At 38.7% G+C, this 20928-nt stretch overlaps 1 protein-coding gene across 1 annotated transcript in view; it reads right to left on the bottom strand.

The window, feature by feature from the left end:
- WDR27 (WD repeat domain 27) overlaps positions 1–20408 on the bottom strand; it is a 76684-nt gene extending 56276 nt beyond the window's left edge. The window contains exons 1-14 of the mRNA XM_074820535.1: positions 20226–20408; positions 19208–19349; positions 16769–16893; positions 16223–16336; positions 14156–14207; positions 11039–11112; positions 10023–10137; positions 8613–8745; positions 5449–5552; positions 4938–5005; positions 3856–3989; positions 2494–2570; positions 1791–1869; positions 1186–1257 (exon numbers count right to left, since the gene is read on the bottom strand). Coding sequence (XP_074676636.1) covers positions 1186–1257; positions 1791–1869; positions 2494–2570; positions 3856–3989; positions 4938–5005; positions 5449–5552; positions 8613–8745; positions 10023–10137; positions 11039–11112; positions 14156–14207; positions 16223–16336; positions 16769–16893; positions 19208–19349; positions 20226–20408 — 1472 coding nt within the window. The remainder of the gene's footprint in view (positions 1–1185; positions 1258–1790; positions 1870–2493; positions 2571–3855; positions 3990–4937; positions 5006–5448; positions 5553–8612; positions 8746–10022; positions 10138–11038; positions 11113–14155; positions 14208–16222; positions 16337–16768; positions 16894–19207; positions 19350–20225) is intronic.
- Positions 20409–20928: the final 520 nt, after the last annotated feature.

Genomic DNA, 20928 nt, shown 5'->3' with positions numbered 1-20928 from the left:
GAAAAAAGAGAAAGAGAAGAAAAATATTATGATATCTAAACCCAGTACATTTTCATTTCAGTTATGAAATAAATGTGTTTTGGGAGCTATTCTAAACTTCTTTATATAAATATTTCCTGGAAAACTTATGTTAAATCCAAGATAAGAGGCAGAATGAATTTTATATTGTCATACTTAAATTACTCTTATCACCAACTGTTATGAATTCATGAGATCAAGAATTAACATAGTCTTGTACATAAAATCAGATTTCTTAAATTGCATACCTATCTAATAAAAATGCAAATTCTACCTTGTTGTGACAATAAGCAATATGAAAAATATCTCCATACGTAAAAATAATTACACCGATCATCTATTTAACAAGATACTAAAAAAACCCCCACAAAAAGTTCTAAGTAGCTTAACCTATCATAAAATAGTGCAAACCAATCTTGAAATGATCTGAAGTCTTCATCTAAAGGCTTGCCTATGTGTGCAAGGATTTCAAAAACTTAATCTTGAGCTATCAAGAGTTTAAGAAACAGGTTTTTTTAAAAAAAAGAAAAATGATGGCATTAATCATTCTTTATTTTTGTTTGTACTACATAGAAAAAAGACTTTATATAATACTAAAGAGAAAAAATGTGTGTAATATCCCTATTTAACATGTCACACCAATTAACATGAAAGTGCCAACTCTAAAAAAACATTCATTCTATTCATTCTTTGTGTCCACAGTGATGATGAATCCACTGGTCAACCTGTACCATTATGTATACTCTATTTAAATCCATTAGAGTAAGTTTGCATTAGCTTAAAATAACATAATTTATGGGTGAATGAGGCATGTGATCTGAAATCACTAAGTCTTACTGTGCCACATTCAGTTATTTTTGTAACTACAATTGCAGCTTAAGAACATGTTGGGCCTATGCTTCCAACTATACTTAGCACCGGTTCTTTATAGCAACAAAAATATAAGAAAATAGATATGTATTTTTTCTTTTATATGTAGGATTTACTCAAATTTAATTGATAGTCTGATAATCTGAATCACTTGCTGCAGTCATTTTATAACAGATTTACAAAGCCTTTTAGTTCCAGTGATACCCCTAAAGAAACTACAAACCATATTTCCAACAGAACTGTATTTATACTCATTTTAATTTGCTCCTCCTCTAATGAAGTTTCTAGATCACCTACCGTTTACAACTGGTTTTCCACTTTGATACCTCATTTTTCTTCAGGTTATTATTTGGAGAAAACATGGTCATTCTACAAGAAAAAACACAGACTCTCCTATATGAAATATTAAATGTTTCATGAGAGAAATAGTTTGTTTCAAACAAAAAACAATCCTACTTCCTTCCCACTATTTGTCTCCTAGCAATGTCAGTAGGTAAAATAACATACACATTGATGACAAGATAACTTTCTAATGATCTAATGCTCGAATTTGCACTTAAATTTTGGGTTTTGTGAGTTATCTGTTGCATAATACATTCTGAAGGTCAAAATCCATTCATATAAAAGTTCTCAGACATTTCTTTCTGCAAGCTGAAGAAACAAGAGTTTAATCTAATGAAAGAGACACAATGCCTAATATAGGTTTTGAAAGGAAGTTGAACACTGACCAGAAGCTGCAAAAATTTTGGTTTACAACATCTTTTTAAAATTATTTTGTTTGATAAAATCATATCTGGTTTTCACAGGTAATCAGTTTCACAATCATGAGATTACATGGCTCTATCATGTGACAAAATATCACACACAAATAAAACAGACAAAATAGTAATGTATCTACTCACCGTGGTGCTGCTGTATAACCTGATGACTTAATTTTATTATGGAAAACCAATGGCTGATCTTTCACTGTGCTTTTCACTCCTATAGTAAAACAATTTAATTTTCATTAAAATTTTTTAACATCATATTTTTACAGTTAAGGTAGATACTTAGTTAAGCCAGCACAGTAAAAATATTTGATGTCTCCTTATGTTACAAAACACATTTATGACCAAACACTCTAAAGTAATAAGAAAAGGAGATAAATATGAACTGAAAAATGAAATGTGAAATATTTTCATATGAAATATGAAATATTTTTCATATTAAATATGAAAAAAAATCACCAAAACAGGTAATCAAAGTTAAGAAAGAAATGACGAATTATACAGAAAAATATATTGCATGTTATGGAAAAAGAATGACTTATGAAAAATGTAAACATTCTACACTCTAACTCTGAAAATCCACAAAAAGTTCTCAGAGGATTGTTTCTGAAAGAAGAAAAATACGTTATTAGAATCATTTTCACTACAAATACATATGTAAGATATGAAATACTACTAGAAGTATAAAATTCTTCCTACTAATATAAAAATATAATGCAATATATATTTAAAACAAAATCAATATATTGATTGTATTAGGCACAAGCCAGTTGTGAGTCAGTTGCTGTTATTAAAAATATAACTTTATTAATTCCTTTCAAGACTAGTTTATACTTACCAAGTGTTTTACTAGCAGGTTCTTTCATGTTTTTCTTTAAACCTTTACACAAGGGAGAATTTGTCAATAAAGAACACCTAAGTTATAAAACCAAGCACAAAAATCAATCAATGCAATGGACAAAAGCATCAAATTAGGAAATGGTGTTAAAATTCCTTTTTAGTGTGCATGTGTGTATGTATATGTGCAATACCAATGAGCTTTTCGTAAACAGAAATAAGGCATAGTGGACTAGTTATCAGCTCAGATTCCCAGTAGTACAGACTAGCCTTGGCCCTGACTAGATTCACAGACCATTGCATTTACATGTTAAATCCCATTTCTGTGAATATTAACTGATGATTTTATTATAAGCACTGAAAGCTGCACTTCAGTGAATATTGTATCATGCTTGATCAACTTGATAAACTTCTACAATAAAATGACTGGCTTGGTAGACGAGGGGAAGGCAGTGGCTGTTGTCTACTCAGAATTCAGTAAGGCTTTCCACACTGTCACCCATAAAATCCTCATAGAGAAGCTGATGAAGTATGGGCTAGATGAGCACACAGTGAGGTGGATTGAAAACTAGATGAACAGTCAGGCCCAGACAGGGATGATCAGTGGCATAAAGTCTAGATGGAGGCCAGTAACTAGAGGAATACCCTAGGCATCAATACAGGGTCCAATTCTGCTCAACATCTGCATTAATAATCTGGATGAAGGAGCAGAGTGTATCCTCACCATGTTTATTAATGACACAAAACTGAGAGGAGCGTCTGATACAACAGAGATTGTGCTGCCATCCAGAGACATATCTGCAGGCTGGAGAAATGGGCTGATAGCAACCTCATGAAGTTCAACAAGGGGAACTGCAAAGTTCTGCACCGCGGGAGGAACAAGCCTATGTACCAGTATATGGCTGTAAGGAAGACTCTAGAGCCAGGCTCTGTGCCCTGTGAAAGGACAAGAGGCAATGGACAAAAACTGAAATACAGGATGTTCTGTCTGAACACCAGGAAACACTTTTTTACTGTGAGGTTGACTGAGCACTGGTATAGGTTGCCCAGAGAGGTTGTGATGCCTTCCTCCTTGGAGATATTCAAAAGCCATTTGGACATGATGCTGGGCAACTGACTGTAGGCAGCCCTGCTTGAGCAGGGCAGTTGTTGGACAGATGACCTGCAGAGGTGCCTTACAACTTCAGCTATTCTGTGATTATGCGATTTCTCCCACTCAATACAACTAAAGCATGACAGGAAAACAAGTAAAATAAAACCACGTCAACAAATAGCACTATACAAACCCATCTGATGCACTTCAGTATCAGGAAAAAAAATTCATAATCCAACTCAAAGGAAAAATAATTTGGTTATTCTGTACCTGGCAATAACTGATAGACTGTTCTTGTTTCCACGTAGGAGAAAATCACTTTGCTGACTTCTCACCAATGCAGCAAGGTTAACTTCAAACACAGCAATCACATCTTCAAACATTGAGGTGATCAAGCATAAAACCTGCACCAGTAATTATACCATAAAATAACACTACATTTACATCATAACTTGAGCACCAATACTGAAGCATTTATAATAGAAAATGAAATCACCTTCTGTCGTTTATGAAAATTAGTCAAAAATATCCATGGGTTTAGTCTTGCAGAGCATTAAACAGTAAAAAGTGGTTAATGCTGTCCTTCAAAAATATGCTTATGTTGCATAAATACGTGTCTTAACAGACTTGCATACATAACAGTCCCAGAAATTCCAATACCTTCTACAATAGAGATACTTCTGCAGTAAGAGTTGTGAAAAAAGCAGCACACATGGAAGAAAGATTGTTTTCAGAGACATACTGAGAACATGCTAAGAGCTGAATTTAAAACAAAATCCTTTAAAACAGAACACTGCTATGTTAAATATGTAGAAAGGCTGAGATCCAGCTCAGTTCTGTAGCAAAACTGTAACATCAGAAATGTAGTATACAGGCAAGAATGCCTTTAATTTCCTTAAAAGCAGTTTTAGTGACTTTCCACAGAAATTTTCCCACAACTCAAATAGTTTTCACAGATTTCTTGGAAGGATTCAGAAGCAGTTCATCCTAACATTGCTTGAGAAACAAGGTGTAACAATGCTTATATCTTTTTTCCCCTAAAAGATCGCCTCTGCTCCCACAGTGATCATTCTTGACATTCAAAGTCCACACCAAACACTATAAAAAACAGTTCTCCTTTTGCTTATTAATCACTTTGGACAGTATACAAACTGTGAGAGCTTTAAAACTACCTAGCTATTTAAACTACTAGATTCCATCAAGAAGAATCAACCTTCTCCAGAGAAACTACTGTGTAATTCACATCAAGCAAATGTGTACATGAATCTTGTAAACAAAATGTGTAATTAATATTTATTGAAAATAACTGGAAATGTAAACATTCATTAAATCAATGTTTACTGTGTACTGACCTTTCCATTAACTGCCTTCCTTGTTAGTGCACACGATCTGGCAAATCGAATGCTGAGGTCACTGTAATCTTTACCAAAAAGAACATAGTGCTATAAAATTGTATTTGCATTTCAAAAGAAAAAGCTATCATCTCTAAGACAGGAAAAAAAAATTACTCATACTAATTTGACACCACCATAATCCAGTCTTCAGTGTATATCCTTCTAGCTTACCTCCACATTTTAAAGTAGGAGTAGAATAACATTCCTTGTATTTAACACTCATGAACTGCAAAATCAAATAAAAATTCATTGCTAGCCACTACAGAAATCTAGTGCTGACAAATTTCCTGACACAAGTCAGCAGTGCCAGAAAAACATACGAAAAAGAATTAGAAAAAACATTTATAAAGAAAAACACTTAGTTTCTACTGTATTCTCCTATTTCACAAATGAATTCTTACACTATTTATATCAGATAACAAAGGAAAGCAATTACATTATAGTGTAGTCAGAGATCTTATAATCATACCTTTGTAAGATAAAAAAGCTTCTAATTCAAAGTTTCTCAAATTAATTATTAACAAGCCAGTAGAGCTTCCTATCCAAAAATAGCTAGTATTCAGGGCAGAATATCTATTAAAAAAGGAGAAAAAAATTATCTGAGTACAATAAAGAAGCTTTTGTTATTACCACACAAGGCACAGCAATTGGGGTTTTCAATACTTGTTACCCAGTCCCAGTACAACAACAATAATAAACCACACCAAAAAAGATATTAAAGTTACAGCATTTTCCAAAAATCTGTAGTTCAAAGTAAAAAGTCTTATCCAAAATTGGGGAAGTTTTGAAAACTAAGGACACAATCATTGATTTTATGTAAATGCTCATGGCAAGTCTAAAACAGCATAGGAAATACTTTTCTTCAAAAATTACTGTGGTTTTTAACAGTTGGAAGATGCTGTAAAAGCACGGTATACACAATGAGTAAATTCAGAGAGGCAAATCCATATATATTTTTACTTTTACCACCTGTAATATAAAAACACAAAAAGCAGTGAAATTTAAATGTGTTTGTACATAGTTAAAGTCCAAGAGAAAAACCAGCACAAACTAAGGAAAAAAAAAAAAAAAAAACAGGAAGCCTGGAATGTCTGTCTTAGTCTGTGCTTAGTGGCAGTAGTATTGCTGTTATGTAATGAAATCCATCCTTCACAAACACCACAGAGTAGACCAACTGGTTACGTTTTCAGTCAACACCCTCACAGAAGAAAAATGTTATCAAGCATAAGAAGATTATAACAAAATAACAGTTGTCATTCTCAAAAACTAAAAAATGTTTTGATAACACAATAAATAAAAATTGATATTAACATTTTAATAAATTTTCCAAATAAGAGTGAGTAGACTTATCAGCTTGATTGGTAAAGTCAGACCACAAGAGTTGAAGTAAGGGTATGGAAAAATTTAAAGCTGAAACTTGCCATGAAATGACTCAGCACAGTGGCTCAATAAAAAAAAAAAACAAAAAAAAACAACCAAACAAGCAAATCCAGAAACAGTCAAATACTTTAAAAAGCAGACTGGGAAAGACAGTTTCAGTTCTGGTTCGTGGTACTTCTATGTGCTCTATATAGTTTTATTTGTGGTTTGCACTACTTTCATGCATGGCAGTAACAGACTGATTTAATTTGTGAATTCTTTGAATTATTTATAAAGAAGTTGCACTATCAAGTTATTATTAACAACAATATCAAGTGATATACACAGGAAGATGATCTCACACCCACTTTACAATAATAAAATGCCATCCGCTGTGATGAAATTCCTCAATGTCAAAATGCTTAGGGAAGTATGACACCCACAATTTTTTGGAAATCATTGTTGCAAAAATGTTTCACTGTTGCATTTCATGGCAGGCAGGAAAAGTGGTAAATCAGTGATTGCTCAGTTGTTCAGACAAATCTGAACCACCTGCTAAAACCAACACATGGCAATTTAAAAATTAAACAGAAAAATACTTCTAAATTAAAAACTCTAAAAACAGAAGATAGTGGAACTGGGTTCGTAGTAAGAATTTAATGGTCATGGTTGTTTATAAGCAGAACAAAACCTCCAACTGTGATGTGATAGCTGAAAGGGTAAATAGTCCTTAGATGTACAACACCAGGCAGTATCAGGTGGGTATTGGAAAGTAATGTTATCTCAATTCAGAAAATTATTTCAATTAACTTATTACTGTGGATCCATTTCAGGCAACCATGTCCAAAAAGGGCATTAAGAAAGAAAGGAGATTGAATTTCAGAAAAAGTTCAAAAGCAAATGTTTAAAATGTGTCTTATACAATGTGCAAACTACTTTATCCAGAAGTGTAAAGATAAGTTGTTCATGAGCTAAAATTTGCTATGCAAGGAGGGAACTTGATAGTAGCTGTCTCTAGACTATCAGAATAAAAAACATACTAAACGCCAATAACTGTACATGAAAAGAGGGCAATTCAGATTAGAAATAAAATGGAATGAGTTAGTTGCTGGAACAACTTAACTGGGGACATGGTGGATTCTTCATCACTGGAAAATTAGCCATCTTTAAAGATGTACTGTAGTTCAGATCAAACCTATAGTTTTGAATGAAGACAAAGTTTTGATGATTTGAAAGTGGTATTATACAAGCAATAAGACTAACTGACTGTAATAATTCATCTTCTGGCCTTAAGAATTCTGACATTCCATTAAAGTATGTCTCATCTCAACACATCTTAAAAATCACCACTTCTTTCCTCAAAGCGGTATTCCTTCTGAAAACGTAGGCATCATGAAAATAACTCTTTGTTAATAATTACTTCAATTCATAAAGACAAACAAAGTTCTCCAGGACTGCTGGATATTTTTCTTCTCTGTTTATCAAAATCTGTTTATATACCTAACCAGATTATTAATCAGTTATACCTGTGCATACCACCATAGGGCAAAGGGTAGAAGAAGAGTTTCCTACAACGTGATGTGGATGAGACATTTATCCAAATGACAATTGTAAATAACAACAAAAACAAGTTGTTCTATGAGACAGTTCTTGTGGCAGTATCCTGAACAGATCCCCAGGTGCTGGATAATATGGTTAAACTTCTCTTCAGGAAAGAAATGCATTATAAAAATTAATTTAGATATCTCTCCTCTACCTGGCCAAACAATTCCATGGGAAAGAGTAAAATCAGCATGCTTTGAAATGTCTGTCTCTCTGTCAGAAGTTTGTCTAGAACAGGTTATGTAGTTCAAAAGTTATTTAAATTTGGAAGGCAAATTGACACAGGCACACAGGACTGCATCAGACTTATTTCCTTAGGAAAGCAAACTAAAAATAAATTTGACTTTTTAATTCTAATTGTCTTCTTAATTATTTTTTTAACTAATCTTCCCTGATCAACTGCTATCAATAGATGTTAAAATGGATATTCCCAATACCATTTTTATAAAATTATTTTTTAGACACAAAACCAGTTTTAATTTTGTATCAGTTTGTGTATATTATCTGCTGAAGAGTAGGCCACCAAAACTTGCACATCACTAAATACATTCTTTGACTTTCCTATTGCACTGTTAAAAAAATAGTAAATTGCAGTGAAAATAATCCAAGATCCATAGGAACTCCTAGGAATAGATTCCAGCCAAATACTTGGTAGTATTTTAAGGGACTTACATGTTTTCTTCATTATGGAAACATACTAGAAAGTCACAGTGTTCAATGAAGAGGACAGGCAATGATGCTTCCACTGATCCTTCTGGTCTCACGTTGTTTGTTTTGCAAAACTTGGAAGTATTTTGCCCTTCACCTAAGAAAGACAATCAACAATACTAGCTATCAAAAAACAGTTAAAGAAAGGAAACAGATAGGATTTAAGAGGGAACTGGAAGTAGTAGAACAGCATAAACTAAGACCACGCTCAAGAAGTTTCTATTTCAAAAGATGGATATATCTTAAGAGCTAGCGCTCTTGAAATATCTTTCCTCATTACTATGTTATTTTTAGCACCATCTCTTTCAAATACTTAGAGATAAAATCCAAAGAGCCTACTTAAGGAGTCTGAAGAATTTAGGTGTGTTCACCTCAAAAAGTGACTCTAAAAGCTGTATTCCAACAACCCTTAAAGGTACTGGATACCTTTCCACTTAGCCTGATAATTCCCTTGACACTAAAGTTACGACATAATTCAAAAATAAGATGGAAAGCCACCTCAGTTTCATCTTCCCAAGGAGCCTCCCCTCCATTATGCATGCGCAGTTCACATCTAGGAACTACTAGCACTGGATTCAGCATTAGGCACAGACACTACATCATTCTCTTTCAAACATCCAGAGATAAAATGACATCCATATATTTTAAATAATAAAAAGAAATGTAAAAATTCTTTCTCATTAGGTTAGGACCTTGGGATTATTGAAGCTGGACCACTAGGCAGCTAAGAATACAACAGTCATTGCAGCCAGAAAAAAAGCAAGCAAGGGAAAGCAGATCTCCCCTTCCCTAAAGAAAGCTCCCTCTTTTTTGCCTTTCGGAGGACCTCAACTCACTTCAGCTAGTGTGCAGGTAGTCCGAATGCCTCATTTGGGAACATGGAATCACCTTGCTGAAGCTACCAGTGCAGTGTTTAAAGACTTATAAGTACTCTGTGTTATACCACTAGAAATACCACAGCCAGGGAAATATCATATCATGGAGGCAGTGGTATGGATACAAAAAATAAAAAAATAAAAAAATAAAGAGATTCCTAGAAGCTTCAAAGGTAACTGACAAATTGTACTCCACTTAGACAATGGATGAATTTTTAGGCAGTGATTCTGCTCTCACTGAAGCCTTGGGCAATGAATTTAATAAAAAACAAATGCTTAGTAGCTCACATCATGCAATGTTTTATAAGCAGATGCATTGGCCAAGATTTTATTACAGACATACATGCATAATTCTTTCCAGATACGTCAAATAATTCTTTCCAGATATGCCAATACCCAACTCCATATCAGCTTCAGCAAGAATTCCATGCCACAGTCTGAGACTTATAACTCTATCACTTATAATAAATTCTCATTATTCTAAGAAGCACTGTGCTACCTATTTCTTTTCCAGATTTCCACACTTTATTGCAGAATTTCTCTTGCTCTTTCTTTAAGTTGATATGTGTTACACAACGGTAATTATGATCACTGATTAAACTGAAGATCCAAAGCTGCAAGAAAAAGAAGAAGCAATAGTAATAACCTTCTAACACTAAACATAAAGCTTACATGAATACAAACTAAAGGTACAATATTTTAAAATGTTAATGAATTTTTGTATGTGGAATCTCACCTTGGACCAGAAATTCAATTATATGCATTTCTAAGATTATCAAAGGATATATTCAATCTTAGCAAATCATCAATTTGAACTGCACATCTAATTCCTAGATTTATGTCTTTGAAAAAAACTCCTCATAGACTATTTCCCACAATTAAAAGTCACAGGAAACCTGCATGTAATTGCTCATTGAGTCATGTACATGAATTTCATTTATACCTTTCTCTTTTTAGGCACCACTATAGTTACACCTTTATTTTTCTTCACAATTCCCTGAATGGTAACACTGAAGGAAAACAGCTGGAAAATCTCACATAAATATATTCTTAACGTTATATTAAAGAGGCAGTGAAATGCATATTCACATTTATCACATTTTGATCAGAATTCCAACATCCTGAAATCATAATCTCTTCCATTTACTGTCATGTGTTTCATTCCTTTGCCAAATTAGGAGAACCCTATTTTTCACCTATTTTCTTTTAAAACAGATATATTTATAGCCTCTCAGAGTACTCATCTTATATAATCAGTGATTGTGCCCTTAAAAACTATCTTGGTTTTCAGGAAAAAGTTTCCATTTCATAATGTACCATATATTATCCAATATATCCATAATTCATTAGGTACCATTTATGGTTTATGCTCAAAGTATCGAATTATGCTTACTAAAATAACTGTTGCAACAGTTGAAAACATGTATGCAGATTGTGAAGCTTTTGTATATACAGATACATTAATAATAGCTGACTGTTTTGACATAGAGATTAAGTTTAATGTGTAATTCTTACCGTTCCCTCAGCAGATCCAGTGATAAACTGTTTATTTTCTTCATCAATTAGCAGACTTAGCAAAGGAAATGCTGCTTCAAAACAAGATAAAATTGTTTCTAGAGTACACATAAATCAGATATTTAATTAAAATACATGATTCAAAATTGAATCCTCCTATTCATAAAGATGGGTAAAAAAAACCCTTATTGTCATTCTTACAGTTGCGCAATGCTTTGTGTGCCTTAGCCTTTGTGTTGATAAGGGCTTTCCATCTGCAGGTCTGTGCCCTGCCTTTCACCCAAGCTGACGTGGCAGTGGTTTTCTGTACCCTTCCACCCAAGCCGCTGTGGCATGGTTTACTAAGCCCCTGTGGCAGTAGTTTCCCCTTGTTGTTCCCATGCTGTTACTCTCATGGCCTTGCACCTGCAAACCCTGAGATTGCAGTTAAGGCAGGTTTTCAAGGGAAGCAATTGCCACAGGCAGCCAGCAGGGAATCAACCCTTTTTCTTCTCCTTTCCTACCATGTGGTTTTAGCTTTTAGTTTACCTTAGGTCACAGAATCACAGAATCATCTAGGTTGGAAAAGACCTTGAAGATCATCTAGTCCAACCATTAACCTAACACGACAGTTCCCAACTACACCATATCCCTCAGTGCTATGTCAACCCGACTCTTAAACACTTCCAGGGATGGGGACTCCACCACCTCCCTGGGCAGCCCATTCCAACACCTAACACCCGTTCTGTAAAGAAATGCTTCCTAATATCCAGTCTAAACCTTCCCTGGCGCAACTTGAGGCCATTCCCTCTTGTCCTATCGCTTGTTACTTGGTTAAAGAGGCTCATCCCCAGCTCTCTGCAACCTCCCTTCAGGTAGTTGTAGAGAGCGATGAGGTCTCCCCTCAGCCTCCTCTTCTCCAGACTAAACAACTCCAGTTCCCTCAGCCGCTCCTCGTACGACATGTGCTCCAGACCCTTCACCAGCTTCGTTGCCCTTCTTTGGACACACTCGAGTAATTCAACGTCCTTTTTGTAGTGAGGGGCCCAAAACTGAACACAGTAATTGAGGTGCGGCCTCACCAGTGCCGAGTACAGGGGCAAGATCACTTCCCTGTCCCTGCTGGCCACGCTATTGCTGATACAAGCCAGGATGCCATTGGCCTTCTTGGCCACCTGGGCACACTGCTGGCTCCTGTTCAGCCGGTTGTCAATCAACACCCCCAGGTCCCTCTCTGACTGGCAGCTCTCCAGCCACTCCTCCCCAAGCCTGTAGCGCTGCTGGGGGTTGTTGTGGCCCAAGTGCAGCACCCGGCATTTGGCCTTATTGAAACTCCTACAGTTGGCCTTAGCCCATCGCTCCAGCCTGTCCAGGTCTCTCTGCAGAGCCTCCCTACCCTCGAGCAGATCAACACTCCCACCCAACTTGGTGTCATCTGCAAACTTACTGAGGGTGCACTCGATCCCCTCGTCTAGATCATCAATAAAGATGTTAAACAGGAGTGGCCCCAGAATCGAGCCCTGTGGGACACCACTCGTGACCGGCCTCCAACTGGATTTAACTCCGTTCACCACAACTCTTTGGGCCCGGCCATCCAGCCAGTTTTTTACCCAGCCAAGCGTGTGCCCATCCAAGCCACGAGCAGCCAGTTTCGCCAGGAGAATGTTGTGGGAAACGGTGTCAAAGGCCTTACTGAACTCAAGGTAAACAACATCCACAGCCTTTCCCTCATCCAATAAGCAGGTCGCCCTGTCATAGAAGGAGATGAGGTTTGTCAAGCAGGACCTGCTTTTCATAAACCCACGCTGACTGGGCTTGATCATCTGGCTGTCCCGCATGTGTTGTATGATGGCACTCAGGATGAGCTGCTCCATCAGCTTCCCGCGCACCAAAGTCAAGCTGACAGGCCTGTAATTTCCCGGATCATCCTTTCAACCCTTCTTATAGATGGCCAATTTCCAATCTGTCGGGACCTCCCCGGTCAGCCAGGACTGCTGGTAAATGATGGAAAGCGGCTTGGCGAGCACCCCAGACATCTCCTTCAGCACCTCGGGTGTATCCCATCTGGTCCCAGAGAGTTGTGTGTGTCTATGTGATGCAGTAGGTCACTGACTATCTCCTCCTGGAAGCTTAACAACCAATCTCCATGCAGCTTGTACCCCCAAAGTGTGCTCCGATCACCACTAACAGCACCACAAGCAGGAATGACCAAGGGGAGTGTGAGCAGGTCCTGCTGAAAACTATATGGTTCCTGTAGGAAATGTGCTATTGGAGGAGGGGTCCCTCCTGCACTGGAGACAATGCTTGCCCTCCTCCTCTTCTCTCCTTTTGCTCTTGTCTTTCCACAAAAGTAGCTTTTACCTTTAAAGTCAATATATGCCATAAGCTGCAGTCACTGCTAATAAATCTACATATTGTACACCTAGAAGTATCCTTTCATGTCATATACAAAACACGAAAGAAAACAAGCATATAGTACTCAGGCAGTGGAACCGCACCTACAGAACAAGAGAGATCCATTTGCATACTGAGTTACCTGAACAGCCTACACAAAAAAATCTGTTTATGAAAGTACACTAAAACTATCTACCCAGATTTCCTGGTTCAGCTAGGATAGGGTTAAGTTTCCCCAGCAGTGGGGAGGAAGCTCTAGCTGGGTTATTCAAGACCATGCTGATGTCACGTCCGAGGCGCCCAAGCGCGGGAGAATCGGTGAATGTGTGTTTTGTGCGATCGCTCTCCTCACTGCTGTATCCGTATATTTCTTGCTCTGTTCATTGTTATTACTGTTATCTGTTATTGTTATTGTTTGTTTTGTTGCTATTGCACTGTTGTATTAAACCTCTCCTTATCTCAGCCCCGGGGCTTTGTATTTCACTCCCTTTGTGAGGGAAGGGCAACAGCCGTGTGGTCTCGGACCCCAGCAGGGACTAAACCACCACACCAGAAGTACACTTTAAAACAAAATGTATTCACTACTGGCTTTAAAGGATAATATATTTACTACTGCCTAGTCTACTAGAATTATTTTCACTAAATCAACTAAATACTTCTACAATAACTTTATATTATTGTTTAGAAAGATGATTTTGTTTAGAAGAGGCTATGAAAAAGTATATATAAAAAAATAAAACTTACTTGTTAATACTCCTGACTGATATATTAATTGTCTGGCAGAATAGTCCCACACCTTTATGAAAAAAAGAGTAAGGATAGGCATCTACTTAGATCTTTAAGGAAAACACAAACTTCAACAGCCATCATGTGGTGAAAAGAGAGAAAAGCAGCCATTGAAAGTGATGCAATATGTTAAGGACTTTTTTTCTAACCACGTAGGACTTTGTTTAATTGATAAGTATCCATAGTGAAAAAGGTGAAACTCACCTGGTATGGATACACAAAGTAATTAGAAGTAACCATTATCATCTTTGCTTTGGCTGATCTCCTAGTGACTTAAGCTAAATTAATGAAAAGATGTACTAGAACTGGCTCTAGATCTCACACAGGGAGATTGCATAATTTCACAGTTTTCATATTGGGCTCTGGCATAAAAGATCATTAGTAATAATAATTATACTTACTATGATCTATAGACCCACATGTAAGTCAACTTGCATTATTAACATGACCGTTTCTAAGTGATGCATTCTATGTTTAATAGTTGATTACGAAAGCCAAATAAAACCAACTTTTTCCCCTCATGTTGTTACTTCTATGAGCCCTACTCTCCACAGGTACTTCCACTACATTTTTGATAGCTATCACAGCTGGGGTTGAAAAAATCACAGCCAGGCAGCCCTCGCTTTCTGAACATGGCTGTGAGCCTTTGTTTAGCTCCCACGCCTTTCTCTTTGTTCATGTTTCATTTCTCTGAGAATGTAAACATCATTCCTCTGAAAAGCTGTTTCCTAAGACTGTGTTTCACAAATTTCTCTGAAGAGATTCTCATCTGGTTTACCTCTTTAGCCAAACAAAAGGGCTAGGGGAGCATAAGGTTTTGGACGCTGCAAGTCCTGCAATCACAGGAGCCAACTATCACAGACTCCAGCACAGCTGCCCTCAGAGAATTACCCCTGGTCTACAGAATCAGGCAGAGAAAATAAAACTTGAAGACTTACTAAATTATTTGAGACACCTGCAAAATATTTTCATGTGATTGTCATTTTAGTCCCAACATTTATCAAGGGGAAAAAAAAAAACAAAAAACAAAAACCACCCAACCAATTATTCATTAGGATTTTGTATGATTTATCAAGTCTTCATTAAATTAATATGAAGAAGCATATAGATCTTTTCCTTCAGTAATTTTAACCTTGATTTAATTTCTTAAATCAACACAAACAATAAGAAACAATTAATCAGAAAGTCAGAATTATTAATCTCTCCCAAAATTCTAATGCAGTTTTTGCATTTTTTTTGTCCAAGACCAGGACAAAAATCAAAATCACATTTTCTCCAGAACAGAGTTACATAAAAATTAAATTTAGGGAAAAACAAAACAAAGCAAACCAACCTTTGATATTGCAAACTTTAATTTTACTTTATCTTGTAGAACCAAATGTTGGGCTACACTTAGAATCCTACAGAGGACAATCAGTAGCAGACTAAACTGTATCTAATCAAGGTACCCACCCCAGTATCTCCTGGAAAATACATGTAGATTCACTCAAGCTCTTTGTTTCCCCTTACTGTCTAAGTTGTATTCAATTGTCGTCATGTACAGCAACAGCAATCCATGGTGTCATCATACAAAATGTTGTCTGGTAAAAAATCCTACCACTACGCAATAACCCATCCATTGCATGCAATAACCCAAACCAATATTCCCGAAAGGGAAGATTCTAATCAGTGTCAGCAGACTCCAAGTGAAATACTTTCATTCAGTTCAGCATACCTGAAACATTTCAGTTACAGCCAAACTGATCAAAACATTTTATTTCCATTTTCTAGATGATAATAATAACCGAAGTTAACACTTCGCTCTAGAAAGTTTTGAATTTACAAAACCTGCAGTGCCCTTTTAAAAAAGAGTAATTAATTTTTTACAATAATTTCCCAAGCAACTCTAAGAACAATGTTCTGATCTCTATAAAGTCAAAGATGTTTTTTACTTAATCATCAGAGAATATTTAAAGGGAAAAAAAAGACTATTTCACATATTCACTAAATTATATTGTTTTAAGTGCAGCTCTACAATTTCCTTGCCTTAAAGGTTCTGTCTTCTGACACTGATATAAGCATAGTTTTCTCCCATGTGCAAAACTCGGCAGCAGTCACTGGAGCCAGGTGGCCATGCAATTCAGTTAGTATAGCTTCAGTCTGTGATAAGTCAAAATAAAAACAGATTAGTTTTCAAACTAAAAATGACAGTTAAAAGTTTTAATAATTAATAACTTTTGCTAAAAATTGTCAGATCTTGACTCAAAATATTAATTCAGCAAGATTTTTCTTATTGAAACTGCAGCCCTATACATCATCCTGCTGGCAAAATCACTACACATTACATTTGCTTCTTCAGAATGAATGATAATTTTTCAGATGCCCTCAGAACATTTTCTAAGTTATTGAGATATTGTTTCATTTCAACTTTTTAAATCTAGTCTTCTATCTGGCATATGATGTATTATCAAGCATCTATATAAGAAAAATTAATGCTTTTGCTTAATTATATTGATATTTCTGTAGCATTATTTTATCTGAAAGTAAGTTAAAGAAATACCAGCACCATGGCTACAAAGAATGGTATCTCACCTTTGCACTTAATATGTAGATCCGATTTCCAGCACACACTGCCACTTGTTGATCATCCAGACTAAATCTTACATGAAGCACCATGCCCAAAAGAGTTCCTACAACAGTTCCTCGAGGTGTTAACCCTGCAGCAATTTTATTGTTAATGAGACTCAATGAAATATAAAACTCTGGTGCAGGGAAACTTTGCATACAGTTATCAAACCACAGAGCTATCCCAGTTTCTGTCAGGAAGATGTACAGAACAACCCACAGTTTAATTATACCAGGCTATTGGAAAGCAAAGCACAGAACTGTGCACCAGTGGGATTCTTCCATCTGCCTTGTTGCCTAGACATGATCTGAGATACTAAGTGTGCCATCAAATCAAAGACTGCCAGGGACAGTAGGGTGATGTGCCCAAAGAACCCAGTAGTGCCACACTCATTTTGGACACAAGAAATCCTGTCTGAAGCCCAGAAAAACAGGGGTTTGAAAAATACTTCTTCCAGGAGTACATCCCAACCACTCAGCCATCAAGCGAGGGGGACTTTCCTTCTCTTGGTTTTAATTCTTCTGTGGGAAAGGGCTGAAGGAGGAAGTCTACCATCAAATATCACGACAAAGTTAGATGATAAGACTAGCTTTGAGAACAGGCTCATGTTTCATCCCTCTCTTCACAGCTTCATTGTGGTCATCTCACTGGTTCAAGCAGGCTGGTTTATGCAGATCCCTATTTTATGATGATACCTTTAAGTATGTGAGGAGATTTGGGACATCTCATTGAATTTTAGGATTTCATAGGCAGCAAATTAACTAGGATACAGGCACAACAACTATACATGTCCTTTTCTAGGTTTTATCTTAGATACTGTGGAGTGCTTCTACAATTGATTAACATGTCAAAATCTACCAGGATAGAGAGATGGATCACACAAAGAACTCCTTAACTACCTTGATACAGTTGATAAGCATATGATCAGAGAAAACATGCCTAGACCGTGCAGAGCACAGTTTAGGGAGAGAAAGACTACACAACAGCTGCTGAAGAGCCTGTGGATAGAGAGAAAAAGAGAAAGAAAAATCTGGCCCTCAAATGTCTTTATATTAAAATTACACATACTCTTTGTCTGTCTGCTAATAACTGTCTATTTCTAACTTCCATTTTTGTTTCCTCCAAATTCATAGTCCCATTTTATCCCCACTCTCTGAAGTATTCTTTGATTCTCTATGTTACACTTCCATGGATTAAAACGTAATAATGACATTTATTATAAAAGCACTTAAAATGTTCACTTTTCTTTACAACATTAATTTTCATAATATGTAGATTTCGAAATTCAGCGTGGAGTAGAATACAAGGGACAACTCCCACACATTAAATCATAGGCAAATCTCTAACTACAGGTAACAAGGAGAAACTTTTAATAGTGTTGGACAATGCCATGCAACTCTCAATATTGACATTAAAGGGGGACTGTAATAACTCTCAATTATCATGCCGTGACAATTTATTTTGGACAGTGAGCTGTGACTCTGGGGGTGTTGCTCCCTTTCTTTCTCTTTCACTATTCCTCTACTTTCCAAATAATTTAAGCTTGAAGAGGGGGTTAGCACTGCTCCCTAGAATCTAACTCCATTGGTGGAGGCTCCAAACCCAGATGGTGGTCAGGATACTAGAACTTCTGCTTTCTTTGTTCTCTCTCACTCATGCACTCTCCTCCCATATCAGATACTTGCATTGCTCCCACACACAGATGACAACAGTGTTCCGGACAGAGGCAGAAGGAGAGGCAGGACCAGACAAAGCAGGATGTAAAACACTAGTTCTGCAGGCATTCCAGAAATGGTAGCATTTATTTCGGCATTGCATGTTTAGTTGTGCCGTGCTGCTATGATTAAAATCTGTCCTGTCTGTTTTGTTCCACGGTGGTTGAACCCATCTGCCCTCGCACCGGTTCTCTGCGTTACCCGCCGGTTGCGGGCACTGGCCCGTTCCCGCGCAGCACCTTGGCCAGCTCCCGGGGCTGCCCCGCAGCCACCCGCCGCCGCCTCGGCTGCCCCGGCCCAGCGCAGCGCCCGCCGCGGCGGCTGCAGCCGGCCGGGAGCGCGGCGGTCGCGAACGCGGCGTCTGCTGGGAAGGGACGATGGCCAGAGCGGCGGGACTGCCGGCCTGATCCAGTGTGGCGTTGCTGAAGAGCAACAGAGAAAGAAAGCACTGTTTGTCACTGTTAGGGCTGCTGAGCCTGAGCGGCTAAGGCACGCTACTGCCAAATAATATTTTTATAGAAGTAATAGCGGAGAAAAGGAGGTGTTTGGGGGTTGTCTTCTAAGGTGGCCGTTGCTCAGAGACTGGCTGGGCATTGGTCTGCTTGTAGGAGGTGGTGAGCAAGTGCCTTTGCATCGCTTCCTTTATATATATATATGAAATATGTGTATATTATACAAGTAATACTCTACCTTCTTGCACCTTCTGTGTGCAGTCATCAAGATTCCACACTATCACACGTTCACGAGAAGCAGAGCAGACAAGAAGTGGATTGGTTTTATGTCCAAATGACACCGCAGAAATTGAGTAATGATGTCCTGACAAACATAATGGCTGAAAAACGTAGATAAAGAAGAGTTAAATGAGTCACTTCAAACTAAGATTATGAACACAAAATCGCAAATGGATAATGTGTACACAATTAACAAAACAGTAAATTTTCTTCATTGTTTCAAAAGCACTTAACTACAATGTAACTGAACTGGGTTTGTCCGGGATGGAGTTAACTTTCTTCACAGCAGCTTGCATGGTTCAGTGCTTTGAATTTTGTGAGGAAAACACGGTCAATAACATGCCAACGTAGCTGCCAAACACTGCTTGCAGAGCATCAAGACTCTCTTTTTCCCAACACTGTCTCAGCCCTCCCATCCCCAGCAATTAGGCTGGGAGTGCACAAGAAGCTGGGAGGGGACACAGCCAGAACAGCTGACCCGAACTGGCAAAGGGATATTCCCTACCATACGGTGTTGTGATCAGCAATAAAGCTGGGGTACTGGATGAAGAAGGTGGGGGCCGGGGGGGTTGTCTTCTAAGGTGGCCGTTGCTGAAAGCCTGTATGGGGATTGGTCTGCTTGTAGCAGGTGGTGAGTGACTGCCTTTGTATCACTTCTTTTTCCCTCTTCCCTTCACTTGTTAAACTACCTTTATCTCGATCTGTGACTTCTCACTTTTGCCCATCCGATTCTCGCCCCCACCCCGCTGGGTGAGCGGGAGGACTGGGTGGTGCTTTAGCTGCCAGACAGAGTCAACCCACCACAACGGTTTATATTATTCTCATCACCATAACGACGCTCATAACAAATGCTAGTACCTTCCCAGCATTAAAGTGAAATTGACACTCCTACACTACCCTCAAATATTTTGTTTCTATCCTCCTTTTAAGTCTCCTTCTGAAGGAGCAGCCTATGAAGTGAGGTATTCTGGTTTTACCTGAGCAGTCTCTGTATTCCAGATGCATAGCTCATTGCGATCCAAAGGGAAAGCACAGCGAGGGTGACTCCACGCCAGCTGCACAAGGGACTCTGACACTTTGGATTTAAACAAGTGTTTTTCGCAGACTACGTCAGCACTGCAGCCTCCTCCAGCAGAACGACGGTCTCCGCCACTTCCCATCCTGCGGCTGAAAACGGCCCCGCAGCGGAGCACCACAGGGGGCCGGCTGCGCCCTCACCGCGCGGCAGCGCGGGGGCCCGGGACCACGCAGCCTGCCGCGGCCGCACCCTCACGCGGGGAGCCGGGGGGGCCCGCCCGGCTCCGCGCCCCCAGGACGAGACAGCGCGGCCCCCGCGCTACCCGGCCCCACAGCCCGGCCTCGGAGCCCAACGGCCGGCCCGTCACAGCGTGCCCGAGCGGGACGACCCTCCTCGCCCGCGGAGCGCGGCCACCGACTCCCTCCGAGCGCCGCGCGGCCCGGCCGCCCTCCTGCCCGCGGCAGCGCGCGGCCCCGCGCCTGCGCAACGGCTGAGCGCGAGCCCAACCGCTCCGCCGCGCGCACTGGGGACGCCCAGTGCGGCGCAGGCCGCAGCCATTGAAGCAGCCGCTTGCGCCCGTCTTCCATCCCGCCAAAATATGGCGGCGCCGCCAAGGGGCGTTCGCTCCCCGCAGCCGTACCCGGGGCTGCACAGAAAGCAGC

This window comes from Strix aluco, chromosome 3 (assembly GCF_031877795.1).
Source record: "Strix aluco isolate bStrAlu1 chromosome 3, bStrAlu1.hap1, whole genome shotgun sequence".
Lineage (NCBI taxonomy): Eukaryota > Metazoa > Chordata > Aves > Strigiformes > Strigidae > Strix > Strix aluco.
This window is presented reverse-complemented; position numbering and strand designations above follow the sequence as displayed.